The sequence below is a fragment of the Meles meles genome, chromosome 2 (genome assembly GCF_922984935.1).
Source record: "Meles meles chromosome 2, mMelMel3.1 paternal haplotype, whole genome shotgun sequence".
Classification (NCBI taxonomy): domain Eukaryota; kingdom Metazoa; phylum Chordata; class Mammalia; order Carnivora; family Mustelidae; genus Meles; species Meles meles.
In genome coordinates this window covers 66,580,863-66,600,661 of record NC_060067.1, presented here as the reverse complement: position 1 = coordinate 66,600,661, position 19,799 = coordinate 66,580,863, and the positions used below count along the sequence as shown (strand labels likewise).

The 19,799-nt window shown below is 55.9% G+C and overlaps 1 protein-coding gene across 1 annotated transcript in view; it reads right to left on the bottom strand.

The window, feature by feature from the left end:
- The window catches only part of SORCS2 (sortilin related VPS10 domain containing receptor 2), a 432,949-nt gene that overhangs the window by 30,208 nt on the left and 382,942 nt on the right, over positions 1–19,799 (bottom strand). The window contains exons 9-12 of the mRNA XM_045998356.1: positions 14,824–15,003; positions 10,481–10,627; positions 6,122–6,224; positions 2,041–2,117 (exon numbers count right to left, since the gene is read on the bottom strand). Coding sequence (XP_045854312.1) covers positions 2,041–2,117; positions 6,122–6,224; positions 10,481–10,627; positions 14,824–15,003 — 507 coding nt within the window. The remainder of the gene's footprint in view (positions 1–2,040; positions 2,118–6,121; positions 6,225–10,480; positions 10,628–14,823; positions 15,004–19,799) is intronic.

Here is a 19,799-nt window from a genome sequence, read left to right as displayed (position 1 = left end):
GGCTCACAGAGAAGGATACACCTCTGGTGGCCTTGGGATTGGTGCTCCAGGTCCTCTCTGTCTGGGTACTGGAATCCAGAGACAGAGATGAACGTCTGGGCCCCAGGAATCCTGGGGTGCTGGGGAACAACAGGCCAGAGGGACAGAGGCCCACCCGAGGAAACTGAATTCCCAAGCAGCCGGGCTTCTCCTCCAGGAGAGAGAGAGCTCCCTGTTCCAGGGACTATTCAAGAAGCCTCCTCTCTGGGACCCCCGGGCTGCCAGGCACGGCGGCAGAACCACGCTGGGTCCTCGGTTTGTGCTGGGGGCCCCTCGCCGCAAACACAGCTGTCTCCCCGGGGGCACTGGTCCTGTCGCTCTGAACTTGCAGAGGCCTCTGCGGCACCGTGGGCACCCAGCTTCTTGCTCCGTGGGGGGCCTACTCCACTTTCTTCCTGGGGTGCTCAGGCCATGGAGCAGCGGGATGTGGTCATGAAACCACATCTGGCTGTCCCAGAGCAGGAGCGGCCTCTACCCCGGACCCAGGCCTCATACCCACTGGTGCTGCTATGTGTGTGCAAGCGGCTGGGGGCTCCTCCCCGGAGGACAGACAGCATTGATCATGTCCCCTCACCCCAAAGATGGGGGGTCTCCAAGCTACCCCTGGATACCTCCCAGAGCGACTCCATTCCCATAAGCCTGGGACTCTGCAAGAGGGGACACGGGGGTCTGATCCCCCACCAAAGGGGTCGTTCTGTGGCTCATCAGCCCCTGGCAGCAGGGCCCAGGGGCAGGGGGCCTCCCCTCCCCATTTCTCCCCACTCCCCACCTCCCGGGCTCCTGAATGTCTTCTGGTTCGTTTTTTGGGGCTTTTTTGTTTTGTTTTGTTTTTTTAATCGTCCTAGGGAACTCCTGTTTTCAAAAGCTTACGTCCATTGAGCAGTATACACGCAGTCATTCCTATTCTGAGCTCTCCTCTCAGACACGTGTTATTACATTCTTCACAGTCTGCACGTGCCCAGTACACTGTCCTGCCTTGGATGACCATCCCAGCCCGTCCTCTGCCACCCCTCCCCACCGCCCCAGCTCCAAACCCCACGGAGCACCTCTCCTCTCTCCAGCTCCGGTCCCCCTGCCCCTACACACGGAGGCCAGGCCCCTGCTCCGCCCCAACCAATCCCCACACTCCTGGAGCATGGAATGTCAGCAAACGGCAGGACAACAGGGGCCACGGTGAACACCTTCCTGTCGTTTTCTCGAATATTCAGACACCTTGTCTGTTTCACCCTGGCCTCCTCCATCTAACAGGGGACATGTTTCTCTAATAAATGGATGGATGGTGACCTTTCAGGAAGTTTAGGCATCTTTCACGGGCTTTCGTGAAATGGAAACATTCTAGCACAGTAAGTCTCTTGTGCCCTTTTCAGAATTCCTTGTTTCTTGCATATTATTAAAAATGTCAGGGCCTTACATCCAGGCTGCAGGTAAACGGTACCTTCGTGGCTATCGGCTTCCCTGCTTTGTTTCTCTTCTCGGGCCCTGCCGTGACCTCGAATCACTCCCCAGATGCCTCCCAGGCCTCCCAACCCAACCCAGACTCAGCAAGGGCCCCAGAGCCAGCCTCTCCCCCAGATTCTCCTTCTTTTCCACATCTCTGCTCTCCCCCAATAGCCGCCCCCGATGGGAATCCGGGGAGCACCACTGGCCCCCACTTCCTCACCTCTAGGCTCCCAGGAGAGCTCAGCCCCAGCCTCCAAGGCCCCATGTGGCATGCGCCAGAAACCCCCGGGCCTGGCATTTACTCCCATTGCTTACAGCCTGATGGACACGGGTCTGAGCGATCAAAGATGCATGTCAGATCGCTAACTGCCCAGCAGGGGCTTATGCAGCAAACATGAACACCTGTTATGAGGACTCCCTGCAGCTGGGCAGGCTGGCTGCAGGCTGAAGACTCACGTCTTGGGACACGTCTGGGGGCAGGGAAACCACAGATTGAATGCATCAGCAGGGGTTCTCAGCAGAAAGCGTGTGTGGTGGGCCCCAGTCCCTCGGCCTCCTTACCTGCCTCCAGGTATGGCCACAGTCTGATGTGATGTACATTTCTTCTTTATATTCCACCAGCTGGGAGCCCAGGTTACCTGGTCCGGAAGAACAGGGGCAGGGTTGCCCTTAGGACCAGCCCACTTTTGGCCTCACCGAGGTCTGCGCCCAGACAAAGGCCCACATGAGAGTCGCGTGTGTGCTAAGTCTATATCTCTCACACCCAAGCTGCCTGTGCACATGCCCTCTCTGCATTCTTCGTATGCTGACCAGCCTGCGGAACCACTGGGCTTGGGGCCTGCATCCCGGTCTGTGCAAGGAAGGATTTACATTGCAAGGAAAGCCAGTGTTGGGCTGGGCTGGGTGCTTCAGGGGTCTACGGGGAGTGAGGGGTTCAAGAACAACTGTGGAAGGCCGATCAGGGAGTGGCAAAGAGGACGTGTTCCAGATGGGGTCATGGCGGCCCCTGACAGGCTTCACACCAGGCCAGGACACAGCTGGGTTTGCATTTGGAGCCAGCTACCTGAGGCGGCGGGGCGAGGTAGACCAGAAGTCCAGGGCAGCATGGGACGTACAGGTGAGAGGCAGGCTAAGCACCAAGGAATTATTCATTAAATATGTTCAGTGATGTTTGGAGGAATGTGAGGTGGGCACCAAACCATCTATCCATAGTTCACTTAAGCCCAGTACTAGGCTGGCTGATGGGTCACCACCCTCAAGGCCACTCTCTAGACTCAGACTTAAATCCTGGGGTGGTACCAGAGTGGGAAGATGCCCAACTCAGTGTCCAAGCCAATCCCAGCCTACAAATAAGGACACTGAAGCCCTTTTGGATCCTAGCCTAGAGCCCCAGAGGCCTCTGTCCTGTATGACCTGTACATCACTGGCCATTTGCTGCATTGTTTATGGGGTACTCTCTGGAGCATCTTATCCAGAGTTGAGTTTGTAATCTTTGGAAGATTCCAAAGGAGATGGATTGTCCTCAAAGAGATGAGTGGATATAAGTTCTAAACAGAGTGACAGTTTCTGTGCCTGTCATATTAGCTGAAGTCCAACCAACCACCAAAGTGTCCATCCTTCCAATCATTCATCCGTCCATCATCCATTATCCAACCATCCATCTATCCATTATCCATCCATTATCCACCCACCCATCCATCTATCTATCCATCATCTTCCTATCCACCCATCCATCCATTCATCATCTATCCATCCATCCGTCCATCCATCCATCATCCATCCACCTATCCATCCATCCATCAAGTCAGCATCCATCCATCCATCCATCCATCATCTATCCATCCATCCATCCATCATCCATCCACCCATCCAACCATCCCTCCATCCAGTCAGCATCCATCCATCCATCCATCCATCCATCATCTATCCATCTGTCCATCCATCCATCATTCATCCATCTTCTATCCATTCACCCATCTATCCATTCATCCATCCATCCATCCATCCATCCATCCATCCATCCATCCATCTATCCATCCATCAATCATCTATCAATACATTCTTCATCCATCATCCACCAATGCATCCTTCATTAGTTTACCCATCCATCCACCCACCCGTCATCCCTCCATCCCCACATTTCTCTTCTTCATCAATCCCACCCACTTGCCCATGCCTGCATTTGTTCAACACCATTTGCTGAGCACCTGCTCTCTGCCCAGTCCCTGTGCTGAGCCACAGGGGGTCGGAACTGAATAAACCACAGCCCCAGCTCCCAGAGAGCTCTCAATCCAGCTGGGAAAGAAGTATGCCATGCAATTGTGCATAGAGCTAGGAAATCTGGAAGCCCATGGAATTGTGACAGCACACAGGGGACACAGCTAATGGGCCCAGAAAGGGAGGCCATCAAGAGGAGACTCCCGCAGGGAGTGACCTCCAAGTTGTGCCTGGAGAGACAAATGCGTGCTGGCCAAGAGAGAAGGAAAGGGTGTGCCAGATGGAGGGAACGGCTGGGTTAATGGCATGGAGGTGGGAAGGCGCACAGCAGAGGTGGGGGTGGAGGGGCAGGTGCTGAACCAGGTCCCCTCTACCTCCCTGGCAAACCGACAGTGCTGAGAGATGGCCGTGAATGCACGAAAGGAGCAAGTTGAATGAATGAATGAATAGAATGATGGGGGTGGGAAGGAAGGAGGGCTGCCCTTTATCTCCGCAGCATGGCAGATGCCAGCAGACACGCCGGGATGCACACATGGCACACGGAGCTGTGCGGCGAATGTCGCAGTGTCAACAAGACTCAGCAGGCGAGCCCCTGTGATTTTGTGGTGCAGATGTCTGTCTTCTAAGGGACGCTATCTGTTTTCCTTGCTCCGTCTACCAGAGCTGTCAGGCTGCCAGTCACCCGACAGGCACTGGGGGAAAATAAAGGGAAATCCACAGAATGTGTTCCCAGGCTGTCAGAGCAGAAGGGCCTGAGCAACATGGAGGCAGTGCCCTCATTTTACAGATGGGGAAACTGAGCCCCAGGTGTGGGGCAAGGATGTGACTAAAGGAGAAGCGGGGAGGCTGCCATAGGCTTGCCTTCTCTCTATAGGGCCCAGCATATCAGCTGGGCTCCGCAGTCTCTGTGAGACTGAGCATGGTGAGTGACCTTCTCCAGATCCATGAGGCTCGTTTGGACAGCCAGGAAGCTCATTCTGGGTTTGTAAGGACTTTGGGTGACAGAAACATTTAAAATTGTTCATTTGTCATTTTAGTCAAGAATCTGGGGATTCAGATCATCGGGATAGTGTGAGGGGCTGAGAGGCAGGAGCGCCCTATGGGTGTCCCCTCCCCTGGGAGCCTGGGTTGGATTTGGGGCTTCCTGAGTGACACCTCAGGGAATCTCTCTCCCCCAGCTCCCACCTGCTCTCCTGTAAAGAGAGGGGCAAAGCTCTCAGGGTTGGTGCAGTGATTAGGAACTCAGTGCCTGGATGGAGGAAAGGCCTGGTCACAACAATGTCTTGTCCTCCCTTCCACCCCATTAGTGGCCCGAGTGCTCCTACCGGCATCTAAGCAGTGGGAGCAGGTGGGGACTGTCTTAGTGCTGGGTGCAGGACAGCCCTTAACCTTGAACACAACAAGGAAAGAAAGATACCAGCCACTGACTAGCAATTTATTTTGAAAACACATGCTTTTAATTTTGAAAGATTCTCTGAAGTCAAACATAATTTTAGCTCATTCCATCTGTGCACACGTACTCACCCCCAAAGGAGGCTCTAGTTTACCCACGTTGACAGCCACAGGCATAACTTTGCTTTGATTTTTTTTTCCTCATGCTAGTTGTATGTGTCTCTCTCCTTGACTAAACTAGAACCTTCTTCAGTAGTCAATACATGTCAGCCATGACTCAAATCATTCTCCCATCCATCCATCCCTCATTTGACCCATTCACCATTGGGTGATCCATCCCTCTACCTGGTCATCCAACCATCCACTCTTTCAGAGGCCTGCCTATCCCTTCACCTGTCCTCCACCATTCATCCCTGCCCATCATTCTTTGTTGAAATAACTATCCATCCACCTATCCATCCACCCATCCAACCATCCATCCACCCATCCATCCCACCTATCCATCCATCCATCCCACCATCCACCCATCCACCCATCCATCCATCCATCATCCATTCACTCATCCAACCATCCATCCATCATCCATCCACTCATCCAACCATCCATCCATCCATCCATCCATCCCATCATCCACCCATCCACCCATCCATCCATCCATCATCCATCCACTCATCCAACCATCCATCCATCCATCCATCCACCCATCCACCCATCCATCCATCCATCCACCCACCCATCCACCCATCCACCCATCCATCCAAACATCCATACATCCATACATCCATCCATATGTCCAACCATCCACCCATACCTCCATCCAACCATCCATCCATCCAACTTCCCACACAGCAACATGCATCACATGCCCACTCTGGGTCACATATTCATCCCTCAGAGTGCACCATGATTGCTGAGCTCCCTGGAGATGTTGCACCCCTGCCCCCCAGTCAACATAGCAAGGTCCCAGGCCCATGGCCATCCAGTTTTCCCCTTGAGGACAGAGCTTCCCCAAGTCATTGATGATAGCTCCTACCTGCACCCATGATGAGGCCCGGGGCAGTGTCTTTGGTGTGCACAGTGCCCGACACGTAGGGGTTGTCTGCCCATCGCAGGTGCAGGTGGAGGTGGCAGTCCGGCTGCAGGGGTAGGGAGAAAGGGGGCCAAGGTCAGCACTTGGGTGGGAGATGTGGTAGAAAAGGTAGGACTGAGGCATTTCGGGTGGGAAGGCAGGGCCAGGAGCCCATCAGAGGAGGGGACAGAGGCTCGGGGGTTGACCACAGGGTAGAGACCATTGGGCCCAGGGGGACCAGTTGTGGATGAAGCCAGCCAGGCTTCTCTAAGGGAGAGTTTTCCCAGCATGAGAGAGCATGCCCAACATGTAGTGGACATTCTCCAGTTGAGAAACACCTTGGCACCAAGCACCTAGAGAACCAGCTTTTAACTCGGAGATGCTGCTGGTTCTAGGGGCACCTTTGGCCTTTGGTCTCCTCGTGGCAACCGGAAGGCAGTGGCGCCCACTGCACACACCGCCGAGGGCTTGGAGGCAACCCTGCACACCCCATGGTCAGGACCACGTTCTGCCATCTGCTGATGTCTATCTGACAGATGCCTCTGGCCTTCCTTCTGTGTTTCACGACATGGTCTCCTGGCCCATGGACAGAGCACATTTTAGATAGTGCCAAGGGAAAAATAAAACTATTTAATAAACTGGACATAGACCCAGAACTGATGGCACCAGGTGTTGGCCCCAGGGCCCAGTCCAGTCTCTATGAAGACGAGAAGCAGACTAGTGCCGGCTAGGGGTGGTGCGTGGGGGGTCAGGAGGTGGCTGGGCATGGGGTTCAGGGATGTAGAGTGAGGGACATGGATAGGGGTCGTAGGGTTGGGGGTGGGGTGGGTGGGTGGGAGGGTATAGTTGGGGGACATGGGTGGGGGTTGTGGGGTGGGTGGGTGTGGGATAGGGGAGCCCCTGCTGCAGGGGACCTCAGAGTCACTGAGTCCATGGAAGGGAGCCCCGTGCCCGGTCCAGGAGCACTTGGATCCACCAGGACAAACTCTCTCCACAAACCTGCGGGGTACGACTTTGTCTGTTTGGGTCTTCTCCTGACTTCTTATGACCGAAGAGCATGTTGGTGAGTGAGTATCTATGGTGAGACCACTCAGTTCTCTTCCCCTCCCCACCCAGTGACCACATACTAATGGGCAGGGAGATTCCTATGACCCCTGTGGGCAGGGCCAGCTCCCAGGGGATGGGGCACCCGTGACCTGTGGGCACAGCCGGCTCCCATGCACGGGTACCCAGATACCTGTGACCTATGCGGGCGCAGCTGGCTAAAGATAAAGGAGCCTCGCCAGGAACGAGACAGAAAAGGGAGGTGGCCCAGCCCTGCCTTGCTGCCCTGGCTTCCTGGTGGGCCAGGTGGGGCTTGGAGCAGCCAGAGCTCCTGGGCTGTCCTCTCAGGACTGCCACCAGGCTTCCATGTCCCCTGAGGGCCTATGTGCTTGGTATCCCTGCGTGCACAGCGAGCAGAGCTCAGCGGAGTGGCCTGTCTTGTAGATCCTGGCACCCTCCCCCTCCCCGCCTGCTGGGGGGCTGTCCTGCCCCAGGCACTTGTTTGGGCCAGAGGTAGACCTCCTCAGGATCCCGTATGGTCAACTGCAGCCAGTAGGACGCTGGCAGGTGCGGGCAGAGCTGGGATCCCCTTTGGAGCTACAGAGGGCCTGCTGGCAAGTGTCTTCCAGCCGGTCCTGGGGCTGCTGGGGTGGCCAGCGGGCGTCTGACAGCTCAACACAGGCCTTAGGATCTGAGCCGCTGGAGGACCGGGGTGGGGGCAGGGTGAGGCAGAACTAGGGGGGCTGAGCCCAGGGCACTGAGGCCCCCTGCAGTCAGGTGAGGGCTGTCAGAGAGGGGCCAGAGCAGGAGCCCCCAGGAGAGGCTGGTGTCACAGCTGAAAGTTCTGTCCTGAGAGGGGCAGGCCCGGGTCCCTGCCGGGCTTGTTGTGGGGGGGTGGGTGTGAGGCAGGGCACACAAGAGAGGCCCACAATGCCCCCAGCACCCCCTTCTTGGCCCCTTCCTGAGAGCCCACGTCTGAGAACAGCTGCAGAGCGAATGGGTTTTCATTCTGAATTAAGATGTCAACAGACTCAAACCACTTCCGAAGAGGATTCATGCCCCCGAAACAGATCTGATCCCGACACTCATCCACGTCGCAAGGCCCCATGCCCGGGAGGACATCTGCCCCCGTGGAGAGCCAGGCTGTGGCCCGGGAAGGTGCCGCTGGCCCAGAGTTCAGAGGAAGATGGAAGACACATCACAGGTGCGTCAGGGTCCCCGCGATGATCCTTCCAGCACACAGAAGCTGAAGGGTGGTCAGGAATATACCCGATTACGGTTATTTCTGGGTGACCCAGGGACGCCCGCACCTTCTCTCCCTGTTTACACATTTCCATGTTCTGTAGTAAGCGGGAACCTCTTATCGGAGAAGCGAACCCTCTGTTCCTGCAGAGGACACGTGGAGGACACAGACAAGAAACCCAGGCGAGTGGCCAGGCCTAGACCCTATCCTCTCTTGCCTGGAGGTCCCCGGGCTCTCCACAGGCTGATGGCACCGCACGCCCCGCCAGCCGGCTCCCACTTGTGTTATTTTAAAGCGAGGACATGGATCTCAGGAACGTTATCTCCTTGCTGAGCTGCATAATTGCAGACAAGAATCTATTCTTAGCAAAAAAACTTGCTTTGACAGATTAATATGGCTTAACTCGGCTGAGGACGATACGGAATTGAGCCCTTCACAGCACTCCTGTTCTCCGCAGACTTTATACAAGCGGGAGGTAAGTACTTCTTCCCACAGGCGGACAGGTGTGACTCTCCACCTCCCCCTACCCCCACCACCACCCCCATGGGTCTCAGCGGGAGGGGCTCATGCCAAGGGTGGGCGCAGGTCCCGGGTTGGGGGTTGAGGGGCAGCCCAGGCCTGGGCTCATGGAGTGAGGGCCGTCCCTACCAGGCTGGGGCAGGGGTCCCCTGGGGCTCGCAGGTGTCAGCGTCCCCGAGTAGGAGGAAGGCACGGATTCTGTATGGATTGTGTCCACACCGTGGCCGGTGGGCTGGGGCCTACCATATCCAGAAGCCCTGCAGAGAGATCCAGGCAGGATCCTGGGAGGGCAGGGTTGGGCGTGCTAATGTATTCCCGACACCCAGAACAGAGCCTCACACATAGCAGCTACCCATATAACTTTGTTGAATGAATATCCCTGTAAAACAGACACTGTCCTTTCTGTGGAGACAGAGACATGGTTGGGCTCAGGCATCCCCAGAGCATGGTCCCTACTTGCAAAGGAACTTATAGTCAAGGTCAGTGGAAAACAGAGAAGCAAGTATGCCCAGCGTAGGTTTTTCAGGGGAGGGGCTATCTGGGCAAGGTTTTCAGGCATCAATAGGAGTTTGCTGGATGAAGGAAAAAGGAAAAGGAATTCCAGGCTACAAGACAGCATGGGAAGGAGGGCAGTCCAAATGGGAAGGGATGAGAGCTCCCCTGCCTGATTGCTCTATGCAGCTCTAACACTGGACCCCACTCAGAGTGGTGTCCCCTGTGGGGGAAGGCCGGGTGCTGGTGCTGGTGGTGAGCTCCCTGTGGAGCAAGGAGGGGCGGGTCCGTGGGGAGCTGAGCAGCCTGCCTCAAGCCAGGGTTCTTGGTGCTCCCTCTTGCCATCCTCACAGACACAGGCCTGCCTGCCATCCACACCTTAGCCTGGGGGCCAAGCCCCCCAGGGCAGTTGATGTACTGGGGCTGCCTCCACCGGTGTTCCTATGAGAGGCCCCAGGGGGATAGCAGGACCTGCCTGGAGCTCAGAGCATTTGGGCTGTGGCCGGGCTGGTGGCTTATCTCAGTCCCTTCCCCTGCCCCCACACACAGGCAGACATGCGCGCACGTGCGTGCACACACACACACACACAGGCAGAGTGTACTTCCTGGTCCTCCGTGCAGGTCCATGGATGCAGCAGGTGTAACAGAGGCTTGCCGCTTGCTTGTCCGCTTGTGCTCGCCCTCTTGGCCTTCTGCCATCACCACGAGAGGGAGCCAGGGCTGGTCCCAGGAGGACGAAGAGGAGGCCAGATACAGGGAGCAGACCCCCTCCGACACTGGCCAACCCCCACATTGCTGAGGAACCCAGCCCGGACCTGGGATTGTCAGTTTGTTACGCAGCAACGTTGCGCCCATGCTGACTGACACGCTTTCCCTCTCTGAGCCCCAGGGGACCCTTCTGTAAAGCAGGGGGTTTCACAGGAGCCTCTGCTGTGCCTGGAGACGTCTGCAGCGCTCACACAGCCCTTCCAGATGGCCCTACCCGAGCTGCCCCAGGGAAGGCATGGGATGGGAGAGGCACTTACTGGCTCGCAGTTGGTGGGTTTTCCATTCATGTCCGTGCTCGGGGGCCTCAGGCGATCCCAGTCGCGGCCCTTGTTGTAGGTTATAAGTGTCACCACCTTCCCGTTGGTCTTTTGGTTGGCCAGGAAGACCCCTTTCACCCCTCGGACCTGGGACAGCAGGATAAGAAGTGTCACACACACACGGGTCCGGAGCCCTCTGACCACGGAGCTCCCACCATGGGCCAGCCGCTTGCTCCGAGCCCTGCCCATGGGGCCATGTGTCACGCCGGCAAGAGTCCCAGAGCTGAGGCTGTCTTGAGTGGGGCTCAGGGAAGCCCATACTGTGACCCCCGAAGCCTGGGTGCTCCCATGACACAGTGCTGTCCTCCTGGACCCAGACGCTGGCCCTCAGACAAGGAGCACAGCCCTGGTCCTGCCACGCCTGTGTGTCACAGTCACCCCGTCTACACCCCAGAGCTCTGGCTCCACAGCCCCCAAGCCCCTGCCTTCCTGCACAAGACCCACAGGGCCTGGGCCGTTGCTGTGGGCTCCCCCTAGACTCGCTCAGCTCAGCCCCCTGCACGGAAATGCCAAGTAGTGAGGACACGAAGTGGGTGCTCACGCCCTCAACCCTGCCCTGGCCAGGGGCTTGGGTTCACCTTGTCCCCTTTCTCAGGGTTTCCCGAGCACCGGTGCAGTGACCTAAAGACAGCCGACAGTCGGCTACGGAACGGCCGGTAAGAAAGGTCATAGATCAGGGGCACCTGGGTAGCTCAGTGGGTTAAGCCTCTGCCTTCAACTCAGGTCATGATCCCAGAGTCCTGGGATCGAGCCCCACATCGGTCTCTCTGCTCCGCAGGGAGCCTGCTTTCTCCTCTCTCTGTCTGCCTCTCTGCCTGCTTGTGATCTCTGTCTGTCAAATAAATAAATAAAATCTTTAAAAAAAAAAAAAAAGCGGGGCGCCTGGGTGGCTCGGTGGGTTAAGCAGGGAGCCTGCTTCCTCCTCTCTCTCTGCCTGCCTCTCTGCCTAGTTGTGATTTCTCTCTGTCAAATAAATATTAAAAAAAAAAAAAAAGAAAAAGAAAAAGAAAGGTCATAGATCAGCAAACGCCTGTCGGTCAGCCTCCTGATCCCACAGAGGCGGCCTCTGCCTGCAAGTTCCTTGCGCACACACAGGACCCTCAGGCCCACAGCCACCGAGACATGTCCATGTGGCCTCCCGTGTCCCTGTGGCTGGGTCTCCTCCGTGGGCATCACGTCACCACTTTTCAAGGCGAGCCCGAGAAAATGGAGCCTCGGTGAGCCAAAGAATTTACCCGAGGTCCGAGGCTGAGGGATCTGCTTACGTCAAGGTCACGATGCACAGTTCCCCAGTGCCTTCTCTGTGGCGGGCCATCCAGGAGCTCCCCCAGCGCCTGGGGCCAGTGCTCCCCCGGAACCCAGCACACAGGCCCACCGCAAGCTCCCCACATGGGGAGAACACAGGTGATGGACGGAAAGACAGACAAGTGGGGGGTGGACACGCCTCCGACAACTGCCGTAACAGAGTAATACGGTTATAGTTCTGGAGGTCAGAAGTCTAGCATGGGCGTCCCCGGAGTCGCAGCGCTAGCTTGACCTGGAGGCTCCAAATGAGAATCGAGAATCAGGTCCTGGCCTTCCCCAGCTTCTGGAGGCCCCGAAGCAGGTGGGGCAGCATCTTTCCGGCCTTTCGTCCATGATCACACGGGTCTCTCTGATCCTCCTTGTCTGCCCCCGTTCTGGGGCCCCTCTTGGTTACAGCGGGCCCCGCCAACCCTAATTGCCCCGGGTCATGTGCATCTATGCAGGACAGCGATGTGGATGGGAAGGGTGTCTGCCCAGGAAGCTGGGGCGGGTCCCCCACGGGGATAGCCGGGGGCATAGAAGACCACGGCCCCTTCTCCCACACAGGACGACCAGCTCCCAAAAGCAACATGCTCACCATGGGCCCTGTCCAAGGCGGTATTCACGGCCGCGGCTGCTGAAGCAGAGTGTCACAAACTGGGGGACTAAGCAGAAATCTCTTCTCTCACCCTCTGGAGGCCAGAGGGCCAAAATGGAGGAGTTACTCCAGGGTCCCCCAGGAAGTCCCTCCCTTGTCTCTTCTAGCTTCTGGTGGCTCCACGCGCCCTGGGCTTCTGTCCGTGTCTCTCCAACCTCTTCTCCCCGCCCCCCGTCTTCACGTGGCCGCCTCCCCGTGCCTGCATCTCCTCCTCTGACTCTGAAGAATGCTTGTCATAGGATCTGGGGCCCAGCGGGGCCATCCAGTGTGGTCTCATCCCAAGGTCCTTCATTTAATGACAACTGCGAAGACCCTTATTCCAGATATGGTCACGGTCACTGGTTCCAAGGAGGGGCATGGCCATGTTTCTGTAGGGCCCCATTCAGCCCCTGACAATGGCTGCCTCCCCAACTGTGGCTGGGGCTCTTCACGGGCAGGTGCAAGAGTAGGGTCCCCTGAACCTCCTTCCTAACCTGAGTTCCAGCACAGAGCGCCCCAAAAAGGGCCGCCGTCCTGCCGTGATCTCAGGGAGAACCGCACTGAGATGTCAACTTAGGGCCCCGGACAGCCCATGTCTTCTGGGCAGTATCTGCCTGGGACAGCTGGGACAACGTGGTTTTTTTTCCAGACACAGTATAGGAAGAACGATAACCCTGACAATAACTGGTTCGTGTGCAGGACCTCACAAGCCGGATTCCGGGCCAGGTCCTTCCCGTACAGTAGCTCAAATCCCCAGGGACTGGGAAAGCTGTGGAGAGCTCGCCAAGCACTGACTCGCACCAGACGCTGGTCTCCATGTTTGAGGAGGACTATGTCCTTGAAACTGCATGGAAGTCCTGGGGAAAGCACTACTGCCATCCTCATTTCTCAATGGGGAAACTGGAGCACAGAGATATTAAGTAACCTGCCCAAGGTCACATAGCAAACACATACCAGAACTGGGATTTGAACACAAGCAGTGTTGTCTCCAGAGTTGTGCTTGTAACCACCACCCATGACCCCTGTGAGCTGGATTTCAGAGAAGAGATGTCTCCTGGGAGGACACCCAGTGGGCAGGCAGCAGGTGTCCCCTTGGCACGTGGCCTCTGGTTCCTCGTGTCCTCTTCCTTAGTGGTCTTTGTCCACAGATGTTCCCTGGTTCCCCAGCTGGCTAATTCTTGCTGTGCCTCCACTCGGTCTGCACCCCCTCCTCCAGGAAGCACCATCTGACTCCCACCCTGGGCTGGGCGATCACTGTTCACTGTGTCCCTTGGGTCCTCCAGTGAAGAAGTGAACCCTGACCTTTAGCTCTCATTGTAAACAAATGATGACATTCATTACTTTTTTGGGGAAAATGGTTCCCGGCTGCTTGTGAACAGCTCAGAGGCGAAGGCTGGAGTCCTGGGTCTCTCCGGGAGGCTGCCTCTCACGCTGATGAGCCCCGCTGTCTGCCCCAGGCTCCGCTCTCACCCATGCACCTACAGACACCCCAGCACCCACTGTGATCAGGGCACTTGCTGAGGTTCCCACAGGCGGGGGATCCCTGAAGGCAAGGCCTGAGGGGAGAGCATAAAGGTGGAGGACAGAGCTGGGGAGGGCCGGTAAGAGTCTGGAACCAAGCTCAGTGGGGACAGGCCTGGACTGGTTCTAGTTTCCTTGCTTGGTTTCCTGGGTCTATCCAGGCAGGTCGCTTACCTTTTCTGAGCTTCAGGCTCCTAACCCGGAAATGGACCAAGCGGCCCCTCCCTGGCCCTGGTGTGGACCAGGACAGAGGAGGTGACTATGAGAGCCCAGTGCAGGCAGGGCCCAGGGTCATGGATGTCCGTGGAATCCAAGTACAGAGCGAGATGGTGCAGGGGGCCTGGGAGCCAGGAGACCCGCATCCACTAAGAGCAAGGGCAAGCTTCCGCAGGAGGAAACCGAGGCAGGAAGGAGTGTAGGGGGAGAGGAGGAGAGGCAGGGATGCTCAGAGCTGTCGCCGGTCCCTCAGGCCAAACTGCACCACGCTCGCTTTCATGCTTCAGAGCTTATGCCCGTGTCCAAGACAAGGACCGTGAACGCAGATCCCCAGATCACCAAAACAGTACTCCCCAAAGACGCTCCCCAAAGACTTCTCCGAGGTAGATCTGTATCACGGAGAAACCCCACTCCGGGACTGAACTGCACAGTCATCAAGGAGACAAAGTCTCTCGCCCGCAAAGCCTCAGATAGGTGTGCTTTCTCGAAACGTTCGCAGAGAGAGCACATGAGGCAGGGGGCTGGACGGGGGAGGAGGGAAGGCGAGAGGAGGGCGAGGACAGGGTGAGGCCCGGCCCCACACCCAACGCCTGCTGGGGCCCCCACATCAGTCCCTGGGCCCCACCTCGAGGATGTCGATGACCACGCTGTCCTCCGCCTGCCGGGAGCTGCGCACGTCCTCCAGGACCAGCGCGTAGCGCACGCCACGTGGGTCTGACTGGTACAGGTTGTAGGTGTCCGTCTGGTACCACTCCTGCACCGCCACAAACACCTGGCTCTCGTCTGTGCTGATGACCTGCAGGTCCTGCGGACACGACGGGGAGAGCGCAGCGTCAGGGGTGGGAGGCTGAGCTCGAGGGGGCAGGGCAGGGCTCGGGCCTGGGGAGTCGGTCCTCGTTTTCTGGGAATCAGGCTGACCTCGATTTTCACCCTGCTTCTGCCTCAGCCTTGTGACCCAGGGCACGTTCCCTGACCTCCCGTTTCCCACCCCTGCAGCATGGAGGTGACGTTCCAGCTCTCTGTACTGGGCTGGGGGAGGGAGGGCCCGGGCACGGAGCAGGCACCCTGAAGGCTCATCCTCCCAGCCCCATGTCAGGCTGTCTGCCCATCTGTCCTGCCTGTGCAGAGGACTTCTTCCTCCATGCACCCTCAGCGGTCACCCCTGGGAGGAAGGGGACCGGTCCCCCCCACTAGCCCCCCCTGGGGATCAGGCGAGTCCTCTACTGGTACATTCACTCAGCACACATTCATGAGGCACCTACTGTGTGCCAGGGACTCTACCAGGCACCAGGGCTCCGTGGGGAGCCACAGGTGGGCTCTGCCCTTGGGAACATACCCTGGGGGTGGTGGGGAACCGGATTAAGTCACACATGTCCTCTCGAGGCTCAAGGCTCGGTTCCAGATTTACAGGCAGAAACAGAACAAAACCCAATGACATAAAAAGGAAGAAAAAGGAACCCAGGGCCGCCCTTGCTTCGTTTGCCTTCTGTCTCCCAGCCAGCACCTGGTGCTGCATGGGAGCCCCAGGAACAGACCAATTTCAAAGCCATAACAAGTGCTTCCTCCAGGATCTGCAACTCCCCTTCTATCACCCTGAAACTCCAATCGCTGGGCTGGCAAGGCAGCTGCCGAGACAGGCACTGAGGGCAGAGATGAGGCTGGTCCTGCCAGCCAGCACCTGCAGAAGAGAGGCGCTCCCCTCCGGCCCTGCCCAGTGCAGGGCTGCAGCCCTTTGGGGGGTATCCCCTGTTTGCGTCTTCCCATCTGGTGTTAGGGCAGGCGTGGACAGGCAGGCTCGGTTCTCTAACGACGCACCGAGTCTCTATTCCATCTGGTGGGGCATGGCCTCCAGTGGAGGGAAGGACTGGCTGCCTGGGTGGGACCCCGTGCTGCTGGCCCTGCCCCCCCACCCCCTGCCCAGCCGCCATGCTGGGCTGCCCAAAGCAGGGGCTTTGCAGAAGAAGGACTTGGTGGTGTGATGCCCCAACCAGGCCCTTCCCACTCAGGGAGGACCCCTGGCAGCACGAGTCGGCACCCTCTGTCTACGGACTTAAATCCAACACACAGAAATGACTGCAACCAAGAAGCTTGTCACCAGGGAACACTGTGGAGGTCAGGGCCACAGGACTTGCCCGTCCCCACCCACGACAGGAAAGAGGAGAGTGGTGGGGAGTCCCAGCCAGGTCCCGTGGCACCTGGCACAAAAGCAAGCTGATCGCTATCCATCTCTCCCCCATCCCATCCTGTTTCTCCGCTCTTGGCCACAGGGCAGGCTGCACCATGCCCACCAGGGTTTGGCCATCCTGCTGCCTCAGCAGGGGACAGTGCTCCAGGGGCACAGGCTGGGTTTCCAGCTCAGACAGTGCCCACACCTAGCACGCCACCAGCACTTACTGTCACAGCATGAATTCCAACACTTAACAACATCCACCTTGGGGCTTTCTGCCACGTGTGACTCACGTGTGCTGTTCATGGACAGTGTGCCACCTGTTCTCTCACATGATATGGGGACCACGTCCCTCTCTCATTACAATTATGCACAAACACCATTTTTAATAGTGTATGCTATTCCATCTCCCGGTTGTGCTCGTGTCTTTGAATGATTTCCCCACTGCTGAGCCTTAGTGTCTCAAACACGACGTGCAAAAAAAAAAAAAAAAAAACAGTTATGAACGTTTCTAGACAGATGTCTCTGCCTCTCTGATCACGTCCCAGACATAAATTTTAAGGGAAATTGCTGCGTGGGAGAGTACGAGCACGTTTAAAGCTCTGCTTACATTGTTAAATGACCATCCTGAGAGTTTCTATTCATTCTTGCCTCGCCCACACGGCTGGAGGGGGCCCACTGCACTTCCTGCCAATCGCAAGAATGGTTTTTTAAAAATCTTTGCTGATTAGAGAATAACGATAATGGATAATAGAGAAGCCATATATACGTGCAGTGGTGGCTTACGTTGGAATTTATGGAATTCAATCTCTGAAAGGGAAAATCAGAAGCCGGAGACGTTTGTGGGCTCCGATTTTAAACAAAGGACATGAAACAGATGTTCGTATGGGTATTTGTGGATTCATGATGTGCATCTGTATATATAAATACATACGTATGTGTCTGGACGGCCTGGAGAGATGCGTGGAAGGAAACACCAACGTTGCTGATACGTGTCATCAGGTAAAATCAGGTTTGGTTGTTAGTAACAGAAACCGGAGAAAAGAAAAGTAGTTCAAACACAATAGCACCTTCCCCCCACATGTAAGAGATGCCCAGAGGTGGACAGTCTGGTATGGAACTGCTATAAAGTCACCGGGAACAGAGGCTTCTTCTGGCTCATCATTCCACTGCCCCATGGCATAGCCCTTGTCCAAGATGATAGTTAGACCTATAGTCACCATGTGGACTTGCAAGCAAAAGGGAAGATGAGACAAAGGCTCGTCTTTAAAGGCGGGGAGGGGGGGCTCTGGAAAGTCTCTGATGGTGACTCCACATACGTCCGTGCCCGCCAGATGTCAGAGACCTCCACTTCCATCCGTGTGTACCAGATGGGAGAGAACTTCACTTCTGCCCGTGTCCACCAAGTGTTACAGACTCCACATCCATCCAGGCCCGCCAGATGTCAGAGACCTCCACTTGCGTCCGTGCCCACCAGATGTCAGGGACCTCCACTTCTGTCCGTGCCCACCACATGGGAGCGACCGCCACTTCCATCTGTGCATACAGCAAATCACCACCCTCTTCCTCTGAGGTTTCCAATGAATGATGAATAATCTGCTGCTTACCATTGAGGACGCTCAGATGTGACAAGCTGCTTCTCTCTTGCTGCTTTCAAGATTCTTTCCCCATCTTTCAGTGATTTAATTACAATGCCTCTCGGTGTGGAACGCATTGTGTTTCACTCCTTGGAGTTCATCAGGCTTTTTTAGATATTATTATATTTGTGTCTTTCGTTAATCTGGGAGAATTGGGGCCATGGCTCCTTTTAAGAAAATATTTTATTTATTTTCAGGGAGGGCAGGGAAATGAGAGGAAGGGTAGAGGTAAACTCAAGTAGACTCTGTGCTGGATGTGGATCCTGACACGGGGCTGGATCCTATGACCCATGAGATCATGACTAGAGCCAAAATCAAGAGTCATATGCCTAACCAACTGAGCCACCTAGGAGTACCGCTCCCCCCCGCCCCGCAATCGCCATTGCTTCTTTAGACAATCCCCCACCACCATCTGTCTCCTCTCTTTCTGGGATGCCCACAATGTATGTGTTGGTTTACTTGCTGGTGTCCCACTGGCCCCTCAGAGGATGCTCATTTTCCTCAATCCATTTTGCTTTCTGTCGCTCAGACTCCTTATTGTCAATGGTCCCATCGTCAAGTTCTCAGAGTCCTTCCTTCTGCTCAAGCCTACTTTTCAATCCACCTAGTCAATTTTGCTTTCCATCATTGCTCGTTTTAGCTACAGAATTTATTTTTGGTTCTTTTTTATGTGTTCAATCTATTTCTTTGTTATTTCTATTTTGGTCATTTGTACTTGGTTATCTTGACTTGCCTCATGGTTTTGTCTAGCTCTCTGAGCATCTGTAGGACAGTCGTATTAAAGTCTTTGTCTGGTAGGTTCACCATCTGATCTTCTCAGGGACAGTTTCTGTTGCCTTTTCTCCTGTGATTGGATCGTATTTTCTTTTTATGCCTTATAATTTGTTGTTGAAAACTGGACACTGTAATCTGATAATGTGGTAACTCTGGAAATCATGTTCTCTCCTTTCCCCAGGGTGTGTTGGTTTTTTGTTTCTGTATCAGGGATCAGGCGGAGGTAGAAAGTTACGTGAGCCTGAGCTTTACCCTGGGCATGCACGGTGACTTTGCTAAATTCCAACATACGACTTGTTGCTTTTGAATGTCGTGGTCCCTAAATGTCCAAGGGGGTGGGGGTGGGGGTGGAAGCAGGGTCTGGTCCTTTAAATCCCTTGGAAGCTGCTTTGGCTGGTGCGGGTGGCAACAATGGCTGTTTCCACCACGATATCTGCACTTCCATGACCAGAATAAGCCATCAACCCCCAATGCAGACCCCCGGTATTCAGAGAACAAGGTCCCCACAGTTACCCTGGCTCATGTAAGTGGTGTGCATGCTGCTCTGGGCCCATGAGCACAGCTGCCTGCCACAAGGCTGAGGTTGGGGCATGGGTTCCTGCTATCATGGGAGAGCTGAAATTGTGGAAATTGACTTTGATTTACTGTCTAAACATTCCCCTGGATACGGTAAGCCCTTGAATAGACTCCAGAGTTCTAAAACAGGTGATTTGGACAGATCCTACAGCGGCCACTGTTGCCTAAGTGAGAAGTTGAGAGGCTGGCATTCTACCACCATCTGTGGCATCCTGGCCTTCTTCATTACATTTTTTTAAAGATTTATTTATTTGGGGGGGAGAGAGAGAGCATGCACATGGGGAGGGGCAGAGGGAGAAAGAGTCTCCCAGGCATACCCCCTGCTGAGTGGGGAGCCCAACACAGGGCTCAATCCTATGACCCGTGAGACCCCGACCCAAGGCAATGCCAACCAAGGCAATGCCAAGAGTCAGATGTTCAACTAACTGAGCCACCCAGGTACCCCCT